The sequence below is a fragment of the Pelodiscus sinensis genome, unplaced genomic scaffold (genome assembly GCF_049634645.1).
Source record: "Pelodiscus sinensis isolate JC-2024 unplaced genomic scaffold, ASM4963464v1 ctg70, whole genome shotgun sequence".
Taxonomy (NCBI): domain Eukaryota; kingdom Metazoa; phylum Chordata; order Testudines; family Trionychidae; genus Pelodiscus; species Pelodiscus sinensis.
The window spans coordinates 328,480-338,710 of NW_027466028.1; the positions used below are offsets into that span (position 1 = coordinate 328,480).

At 57.2% G+C, this 10,231-nt stretch overlaps 1 protein-coding gene across 3 annotated transcripts; it reads right to left on the reverse strand.

Moving 5' to 3' along the window:
- Positions 1–61: 61 nt before the first annotated feature.
- Positions 62–10,184, reverse strand: LOC102444282 (uncharacterized). 3 transcript variants are annotated; one of them, XM_025182243.2, is made up of 4 exons: positions 7,503–10,184; positions 4,893–4,971; positions 3,123–3,206; positions 62–2,434 (listed from the first exon to the last, which is right to left on the reverse strand). In XM_025182243.2, the coding sequence occupies exon 4, from the start codon at positions 2,079–2,081 to the stop codon at positions 1,026–1,028; it is 1,056 nt and encodes a 351-aa protein (XP_025038028.1). In that variant the 5' UTR covers positions 2,082–2,434; positions 3,123–3,206; positions 4,893–4,971; positions 7,503–10,184; the 3' UTR covers positions 62–1,025. The 3 variants fall into 3 exon arrangements, with proteins under 3 accessions (XP_025038028.1, XP_075774532.1, XP_006118391.1); XM_075918417.1 differs by having other exon boundaries at positions 4,826–4,971; XM_006118329.3 differs by lacking the exon at positions 4,893–4,971.
- Positions 10,185–10,231: the final 47 nt, after the last annotated feature.

A 10,231-nucleotide genomic window follows, 5' to 3' on the forward strand; every position in this document is an offset into this window, starting at 1 on the left:
CCTGGGCTGCACAGGGGCACGTTGGCCTATTGCACTATGCACAGGAAACACCACACGCACCCCAGAGAGAAACCAGATTTTTATTTCTTTTCCAAGGCAGGATCAGGCAGCCCGGCGGCTGTACATGAATGTCTTTGGGAAGCTCATTGTTAATTCTAGCAGCCAGGAAAGCCTGACACGAAGGTTTCCCAATAGATGACTCCACAGGACTCCTCCCCCAAACCCCAACGCCCCAGCACTGCGCAGCAATCCCAGCACTTCCCTCTGGCTGTGGGGCTGTTGAGTAGGGACGTGGGAGGGGGGAAGCAAGTCAAGGCCCGACCCTGTATGATGCAGACAAACCACCCCCATGGGGGAAGTCCCAGGCAGGAAGCGCCTTGCAGGATCTGGCCCTTGGATGGGATACGTTACTCACCACTCTCCAATCCCACAACCTTGCAGGATCGAGCGTCAGAACCCCCCTGCCCCCAGGTTCTATTCCCAGCTCGCAGCACGGGTCTTGACCAAGGTGCTGCGTTTCCCCACATGCAAGGCGGGGCAATTCCTGCCTCGTCAGAGACAGCTCCCGGAACCAGAGCTGCTGAACTGGCTGCCGAAACCAGAGACTGCTCTGTCCTGTGGAAGGGGGAATTCCCTCCCCGCTTTAGCACGATCCAGTTCCACCCATGTGATGCCCCAAGGCCAGCAGGCAGCAGGAGAGGCAACACCAGGGCTGCAGTGAAAGGCCAGGGAGGCGAGCAGGTGCATGGACATCGCAGGAGGGAGGGAGGGGCCCAGCCCAGCTCTGTCGCTTCTGCAAAGGAACAAGGGGAAATCATTTTCCTCACGCCCAGACGCACGGGAAAGGACTGAGCGGGAGCCCCAGGGGGTTAGCGCAGCAGCCGTGTCTCCAAGCAGGGCAGCTCTGGATTCACCGCCCCCCAGCGCTGGGAATGGGTCCAGTCCGCGTGGACCCAGGAGAGCTCAAAAGCAGAGCAAAGCGAACGGCTGCTTCTCATGCACCAGGCGTGCGTCCCTCCCCGGGCTCACTTCTCCTGCGGCTCAAAGGGGCCATCCGACTCATTCCAGTTCTTCTCCTGGCTCTTCTTCCGGTTCCTCTCCGCCATGACGATGGCGGCAATGACGGTCACCAGGACGGTGACTGTGATCACCAGGACGGTGGCCGTCTCGGCCACGCACAGCTGGGTGTCCACCGAAAGCAGAGGCAAGCCGGCCAGCTGCCCGGGGCTGGCACAGGTCAGGTTGGCGTAGTCTTCCACATGGAGGTGGCGGACACTCAAGATCTTGCTGAACACCCGTTGGAGGTCACAGTCGCAGGCCCAGGGGTTGCCGGCCAGCTGGAGCTGGGTGCTGGCTGTTTGGATGTTCAGGAAGGTCTTGAACTTTAGGTGGATGAGTTGGTTGCCAGTCAAAGCCAGGAGGTTCACGTTGTGCAGGGAGGCAAAGGCCCCCACCTCAATGGTGCTGATGTTGTTGGTGCCAAGGAAAAGCACTTCCAGACTCTGGAGCATGGAGAAGCCGCCGTTGTAGATGACCCCTAGCCGGTTGGACTGGAGGTAGAGGTGGCGGAGCCTGGACAGGCCCCGAAAGGTCCCCTTCTCGATGGAAGCCACTTGGTTGTAGCTGAGGTCTAGCTTCTCCAGGCTCTCCAGGTGCTGCAGGCTCCCAAAGGCCAAGGCCGATAGCCGGTTGTGGGCCGCCTTGAGCTCCTTCAGGGAGGTCAGCTCGTCGGAGAAGTCGGGGGGCAGCTGGGCCAGGAGGTTGTGGCTGAGGTCCATCTTCTCCAGGAAGCCCAGGGACTTGAAGGCCTTGGGCCGGAGCCGGCCAATGCCATTGTGGGACAGGAGCAGGATCTTCATGGACCACAGGGCATCAAAGGAGCCGGTCTCCAGGCTGCTCAGGTTGTTGCGCCTCAGATCCAGGATCCATGTGCTGTGCGGGATGCCACGGGGCACGTGAGCCAGGTGGTGGCCACGGCAGTCTACAAAGTCAGAGGATTCGTAGCAGACGCACAGGTGGGGACAGGCCCTGGTGGCTCCTGCCCCCGGCACCCACAGCAGGAGAGCCAGGAAGGGCAGCATGCCGGAGGCGGGCTGCCGAGGACACAGACCCACAGAGCAGAGTCCCAGTGTCAACAGGAGGAGAGGGCAGCAGCCCCGTCCGGATCACTTTCCGCCCCACGTGCAGTCCCAGGGGGTCAGGTTCCCGTGGAGGAGGCTGTAACAAAGAGTCCTTTGTTGAGCGATGAACCCAGAGCTTTCTTGGCCTCGCTCCTCCCAGGACAAAGCAGGGACAGAACCTGAACAGCTCGGCTGGGTCCTGGGGGTGCAATCGGAGCAGCTGGCCACGCCCGCCTTCGCCTTCCCTCCTGGGCTCTTCTTTCCACCTGCCCTCCAGCCCCTCGCACTTGCAGCAGCCGGGCCTTGCGCAGGATCTGCTGGGCAGAGCGAGAGCAGCCGTCAAGGGGTTACCAGCAGCGACACGTGCTCCTGTCTCAGGACGGACGCAGGAGCAGGGGAGATTTTGGTGGCTGTTGGGAGGGGCAGGCAGGGGCCAGTCAGCTTGAAGACAGGCTGTGCTCTGGGTGAGGCAGAGCCTGCTGTAAGCCAGACTCTTCTGTAGGGAGCCCCAGCTTGAAATATTGGGAGCCACGTACCCCATGGAGCATGCTCCCCTTCCCCCCTCATGCCGCCCATGCTAGGGCTTGCAACAGGGGCAGTTAAGGGCTAGTTCATTTTTTTTAAATTGTATCCTTTGGTATATATGGTTGTGACTGTTTTCTTCCACTATTTGATCTGAGGAAGTGGGTCTGGCCCACGAAAGCTCATCATCTAATAAACCATCTTCTTAGTCTTTAAAGTGCTACATTGTCCTGCATTTTGCTTCAGCTACCCCAGACTAACACGGCTACATCTCTACCACTTAAGGGCTAGTGGCATTGAGGTGAAGCTGCTGCTTGGGGAGCCAAGCTCCCCAGCCTGTGCCCCCCCCCCATGCTCTACCCTGACACCCCCACCCCCACATCTTCCTCTTCTCTTCCCTCTGCTCACACCTGTCAGCCAAAATCCTGAACCCAGATGTAGCAAATGACACATTGGACGAAAAAACCCCGCACCACTTACACTTTCCAAAGCAAACGGAGCCTGTTTTCCACGGCCAGCCCGATTGTGACAGCTGGTCATGCAGAAGGGACCTAGTTACAAGCACTAAATTGGGGAATAAAAAAAATGTCAGTCTCGGGGTTTTTTGAAATACATTGATGTTTGTTACAGATTTATTTGCAAAACCTTTGTGTAAGGGCAAGTCAGCTGTCCCGCGCAACGCAACATTCAATAGAGTCATACATGGAGGTCTGCTTTCTACATTTTCTTCATGAGTATTTCTAATGTTATTTTAAATGTACTCTCAAGCTTTCATAAAGCCATCATTGCAGATTAGTAATGTTTAAACACACTGAAACAAAGATATTTTAAATTAATCAGTCACCGCAGTTCAGTGCGTTCATAACAAAGTTATTGCTTTCAGAAAAAGGAAACCTTTATTGTGTGATCTTCATAACAGACACATTTATGAAATGTCACCATAAGTTTGTTAAAAATGTGTTTCCAAAGATTTTATGCGCAACAAAGGATTCTCTAGTATTGTTGAAAGGTACTGATTTTGGTGAAGAGTTCTCTTAAAACCAGTTCATCAAATAGAAGTAAAGAAAGGGAAACTCATTTGTCCAGCTACCTGGAAGAAAAGGATTGTTTATCCCTTTAAGGGCTCTCCAATAGGGGGTGAAAGGAGACTAGGGATAGGAAGACTTTGGAAGTAAGTTTTTGTGCTATAATAATGACAATTAAAATGTAGACTGTAGAAAAGGGTGGTCTCGATTAATTTATTTAGAAAACTCCATGTCTGAAGAGTCAAGCATTTAAGGCTGTGGGTTGTCCAACCAGTTCTGAAGCAGTAGCCTCTCTAGTGCCTATCGCTATAGCAAACTAGCCACACTCAACCAGCCAAACAGCCACGTGTGGCTAGTGTGTTGGGCACCACAGATTTAAGGCTAAAGCTGAATGCTCAGATTGTGCATCTAAAATCTAGGCAAGGATTTTTTAAGAGATGTAACCTCATCTTCAGCAACACTGGCGAAAGGTGTCCCTGGCCTCTGTGTGTCAGAGGGTGGAGATGGCCAGCAGGAGGGAGATCGCTTGATCATTGCCTGTTCGGTTCCCTCCCTCTGGGGCACCTGGCATTGACCACTGTCGGCTCAGGGCACTGGGATGGATGGACCTTTGGTCTGGCCGTTCTTATGTTCTTTAATTAAATGTTGAAAGACACTTTTAAACTAAGGTCCTGTAGACCCAGGAACTTGTTTGGAAAGCTCACACCTCCGGGCTGGCACAGACCTGTGAAATGGGTTCATTGCCTCCTAACGGCTCTTTTCACAGCCTGCTGGAGCACTAAGACCCAGGGAAGCCATTGCCTCTTATACCCCTAAACCCATGCTCAGCAGAGCTGGGTTAACCCTGAGGGACCTGGGGCTATTAGATTTTGTGGGGTTCCCTAGAGTCAGGGGCAGGGTAGGGAAGTCACCTGGTAGGGAGACACTCAAGGGAGAGTCCTTGCTCCCGAGTGGTGAACAGACCTGGGATTTTCCACATGCCAGGCTGGAGTGCAACCCTGTCACTGGGCTAAAAGCAATAAGGCAACAGCCCGATTCAGGTTCTGTCATTTTGACAGCTACCAACATTTATGTGTAAGCATCCCCTGCCCCCAAGTTCCAGCTCTTTGCTTTTCACAGCTGCACAAAGTGGGAAGCATTTTCTCTATTTTTACCCACATTTTCACAGTTGCCAGGAATAATGGGGGGCGGGGTGCCAGACAGTCGTTATGAAATGCCAACTGACCGCGAGATTCCAGTCCAAGCTTTGTAGCCATCCACACAGCCTGGCAGTGTCGCATGGCAAGAGACCCAGGGACCAAATCCTAAGAAAGTCCCAAGCAACGTTGGTTTTTAATTATGGCTCTTTGTGCGTTTTCATTCTTAGCAACAGAAATAGCTTTGGCCGGCTTGGGCACACCCAGCACCTACTGTGGAAAGTCTCGTTGGGGCAGGAGCAAAACCCTTTTTCTGACTCTGATTGGCTGAATTTTTTTAAAATAATTGTTCTCTGCCCAACCCCTCCAGTATTTCAGCATTGCTAGTAACTGACTCATCCCTTATTATTCACCAGGCTCTGCTCATAACCAATGTTCCCTCTAATCTTTCCTATCAGTGTGCAGAATAAATGTTCTGTGCACAAAGACATGCATGCATGCGCACCACCAGTAGAAACAAAATTCAGCTGTGGCCATTCTGCTAATCAGCCACGCAGCTGCACAGGTCCCAACGTATGGGGAATGCTGCTAACCCACATGTGCAAGGTCTAGAGCAGCCTCTAGTCCAGCTCAGCCTCTCTCACGAGCCCACACCTCCCGATTGCTCAGGAAAGGCCCCCCCCCCCGTCTGAGGTGAGGGATGCTCGGGGGCGATCCTGACCCATGGATCCCTGCTCCATGGCATCCACCTGCTAAGCACGAACCACAGATGACGGAAGGAGGGACCCCCAATTTAGCAATAGGGTTAAGCCTGTTCCCAGAGCACCAAGCTACACAGCTGTAACCCAGCTGAACCCCCAGAGTGCCCTTTGCGGGGTGGGGGGTCACTGCCAGGCAGCTCCTTCAGGAGAGGAAGCAAGAGACGTCTGTCCGTCCAGGCGGCCCCAAGAGGGAAGGGCTGGGAGGACAGACAGCTCCACCATTCCTGACCCTTCCCAGGCAGGCTGCGCAATTCCCAGCTGGCAAGGGCACCCAGAGGGAGCGGGCGAGGGGATGGCCGAGCGAGAGCAGCCGGTTGACTCGAAAGGCAACGAACACCAGAGACGCTCTCCCCCTTCCACCCTGATGGCTGGGGACCTGGACGTACCTCCTGTGTCAGGCCCGACTCGACCGCAGCCTGGGGCCTGCTCCGGCTCCCCGCATCCCGGTCCGGTGGCAGGCGGAGCCCTGGCTGACAGCTGCCGGGGCTGGCAAGGGAGGATTGCCTTCCCAGGAGCAAGCAGAATCTAATCTGGCCTCAGGATTACTGACGCTGCCTGGCCCAGTGCCACCCCTCCCGCATCCTCACCCCGCCTGCTGCCCTGCAGGGGCCGCCAGGCCAGGAGAGCCCCCAATCTCAGAAGCCAGGCAGGTGGGGGTGGGCACCACTGGCCGATGCCCAGAGGAGGGGGAGGGATTCATCCTCCCACTCCCCTCCATCCCCTACAGGTGCGGGGTTCACTGGGCCCTCCCCAAGCGTCTCCTCTACTCCCTCCCCAAGAGGGGCCCTATCTCCATCGCACAGAGCCCCCAGCCTCTGCCTCCCCCACACCTGGGGTAATGTAGCTAGCCTGCAGGATTGGAGATAGCACCACTGAGTCCCCTGCCTGGCTTCCCAGCACCGCTCCCCGCCCCCGCTCTTAACAAGCAAGGGGCCTGCCAGTTGCCTGGGTTTTCTATTTACATCCCACCTCCCTCAAACCCCCCCTTTGTGCTGCCACTTGGATCCAGGATCCTTCTCTGCCCCTTGTACGTTGAGTGCTGGGCTCCACCCCAGAGCTGGCTGCCTTTCGGCAACAAGCAGAGCCATCCAGGTCTGCACAAAGCACAGGCTGCTCCTTCGCATGGTCCTGGGACTCCTTCCCTAGCTTCATATAGAGCCCTCTGCTGCAGTGAGATTTCAGCTCCCTCTCCAGCCACGAGCCCCAGCAAGGCCCCGGGGTGTAGAATTCACAGGCCTGGCAGGACGGAGTCTCCTGTTTCACTTCCCCAACACCCAAAGCCCTGAGCCAGCCATGCAAAATTCATCACCCCAGCATCTCATCCATAATTCACCAGCCTTCCCCACCCCAGCAACTTATGTCCAACCCAGCACGCCCAGCCTGGATATCTGACACGCGGGGCTGGGGGCAGGGTGCTCCACTTCCTGCACACCAGGGTATGATGGACACAGGTACACAGCTCCCTTGGACAGCTGCAGCTAATCTCCCCCACCCCTCCACTCCCCCTGGAGAGGGGCTAGGACTACACTGCCCCCTACGGCACACCCTGCTGGGAACGGCTGGGAGATCCTCCTCCCCCCCCCCCGGGCTGTGCTCCTGTCCCCTAAGGCCTCCTGCAGACACTCCGCCACCTCTGCCATAAGGAGGCAGATTGTAACAGCAAAACGAGGCCCAAACCCAAGCGCTTGATCCCAACCATCCCAGCAGGGGCGCTCTCAGGTCGCGCATCATGCAGACAGCTTTGTGCCCGGTCATCTCAGGGCAGGACCTCCCCAAACGGGAGGTCGCCCCAGCTACATCACTGAGGGGCAGGGGTGAAGAACCCACCCGTGAGCCCTGCGGTTAACTACTGAGGGGACAAGCGTCCATGCCACAGCGCTGCTGTCAGAGCGGGGACAAGACAGGCCTTCCGCCTGGACACACGGGGAATGAACATACCGGCTCCAAGGAGAACGGGCCCCTCAGGACAGCCCACGTGTTTCTCGCTAAGTGCTGGCTCCATGGCCACGGGGCCGGGCTCACCAAATGCTGCAGCTGCTGCACCACCCTGGACAGCTGGGCTGTGGGGGAAGAACACCAGAGTCAAAGGGCCAGTAAGGCCCAGAGTCCAGGGCTGGCCTAAAAAGTGCAAGGCAGGTGGAAAGGTACAAAAGGCTCAGGCATGGGCAGGCCAGAGTGGGGGGACACTCCGGGACAGCCTGGGCCACAAAGCAAAGGAAGCATCTAGGCCCAAATATATGGGAATGAGCAGCATGGAATGGCTCACTTGATTCCCTGCTCTGTCCATTCCAATGGGGCACCTGCCACAGACAAGACACTGGGCTGGACAGGCCTTTGCTCTGACCCAGCCTGGTTCCTGGCAGATCTCACAGTTTGCTGAGTCAAACCTGTGGTGCATCCTGCTTAGACACTTCCTGCCAAGCGGAACAATTCAGAGAGCCAGAGGCAGCAAGAAGCCACCTTCAGCACAACCTAGTATAGCCAGGGATGGGTGGGGGAGGTGCAGGCTTGGGTGGGGGCAGGGGTGGAGAGGTTCCACTGTGCTTCTGGACACGCTAGCCACCCTGCAAGCATGCACCTGCCCGCCTGTCTGTCCCTGTCCATGGCTGCATTGAAGGCTGACAAGCTTAGGGTGGGCTCTTAAGTCACTGCTGTCTGTGCGCTTGGAGACCTTGGCACAACATGGCAAGGGAGAGTAGCTCTGAACAGCCCCTTTCCAAGCCCGGCCAAACCGCATGCACTGCAGGAATGGCAAGACCAGGGGGTCCATCAAGTCCAAGGAAGGGGCAAGGAACCCCAGCCCAGGAAACTCTGGGCTAACCTACCCAAGAGAAATTTCTGCTGAACCTGCTCAATCAATCAGCGATTGGCTGACCTGGATGCATCTGTTTTCAGCCCATGCTACTGCATCTGTGGCTGCTCTGAGCCATCTAAACCCTTTTCTGAATCCTACTAAGCTCTTGTCTTCAATGGTACCTTGAACCTGTGGAACTCACTGCCACAGTCTGGCCTGCATGGAGCCCACCCTTCCATATCACTGCTACAGACCATTTCCCTCCCACCCTTTTCCTGCAACTACAGCGGTTTTCCCACAGGCGTGGGAAGTGCAATCCCTCTGTACTCCAGCAGAGGCCAGCCCTGCAGCAGCGCAGCGAGGGAGCGCAGCACGGCCAAGTCTTCCCCTTATCCCCGTCAAGCCCCCAGGGCGTATCCCTGCCAAGAGATAAGCTTGTCAGGTGCTTCGGCCGCCTCCCCAGTAGTCATTACAGCTGCCAGCAGCCGGAGCAGGCATGTGCCCCAGCCGCCCTGCTGTAGGGGAACCGAGCCAGCAAAGCCGCTTTCGAGCTCCCCGAGAGAATCACTGTAAACCCTGGCACGTAGGCCCAGGGTCTGCTCGTGCAGCCAGCACGGGACGTAGGCCCCCTGGAACACACAGGAGGGAGGCCCGTGTCTCCCACAGCTGAGTGGGGCTTAAAAGCTCATCTCACCCCCAGGAAAGTGGGTCCATGCTAGCCGTTACCTCCCAGCCGTGCACCCCTAGCACACGGCCACACAGAGATCACAGCGCTTTCCCCCCCAGCAGCCCTACTTACAGGGAGAAGGGAGCTAGCCTTGCTACGGGGCAGGGCCAGGAAGAGTCCAGGAGCCCAACTGTCCCTCCACTGTGCAGCATTATCCCTGCAGCACAGGACAGACAGGAGGGCTGGAGCAACCCCAGCACAGCCCCTGCACTTCTCTGCCAGAGGCCCATGAAGGTGCAGCACTGGGCTGCTGCCGCTGGGAAGCTTCAGCCTATAACGGCGCCCTCCCATTCAGCTACATGAAGGAGCAATCCTGTGCCACTGTTCAGAGAGCCCGGCCAATGGAAAGCCACCTTAGGGGCGCAGCTGGGCTCTCTCCACAGACCCAAGGGGGTGGGTCGGCGCAGGTCCAGGCTGCTTGTGGGTACCAAGGCTTCCCGTGCATCGGCCTGTGCTCCAGAGTGAGGAGTGGGACACGGTGTCCTGCTGGCCAAGTATCCACATGGCTGCGGGGGAGCCCGAGGGCTCGGGCAGTTAGCCAGCCAGGCTGACGCCCGGCTAGGTCTCTGCAAGGCAAGTCCCCGCTCCCATTCCTGCTGGAGAAGGCATCAAGCTCCATCACTTGGCTTGGAAACGGGCCCGGAGCCCTTTACTTTGGAGTTGACCGTGACGGTTCTGACAGTGTCCACGGAGCCAGGGCTGGCCAGTGGCCTGGAGTGAGCTCAGGCAAGGTCTCCATTCAGATGCCATGGCCTGCAGGGCCTGCTTCCCAAAGCCAGCAGCACCGTGCCCACAGGCTTGCTAAGAGATTTGCATCAGGCCCCACATGCTGTCCTTGGTTTGCGGCCTGATGCTGCTTTTCATCTGTGCTACAACTGGTCTGTTAGGGACCACACCCTTCTGCTGGGGTCACGGAGGTGAGGCTCCTCCTGCCCGCTGGGCCCACAGCAGGCAGAGCCTGTCTCCCTCACCCGCCCGAAACAGCACAAACATGCCGGTTCCAGTCCCCACCACCTGCAGAGGGAGCACCAGGCACCACAGCTCCAAAGGCACAGACAGGAGCTGGGGAGGGTCCACTGCTGTCCTGTGCCCCATAAGCCACGCCCCCCCCCACAGCCTGCCTTTCAACAGTGCAACAGGGCAAGA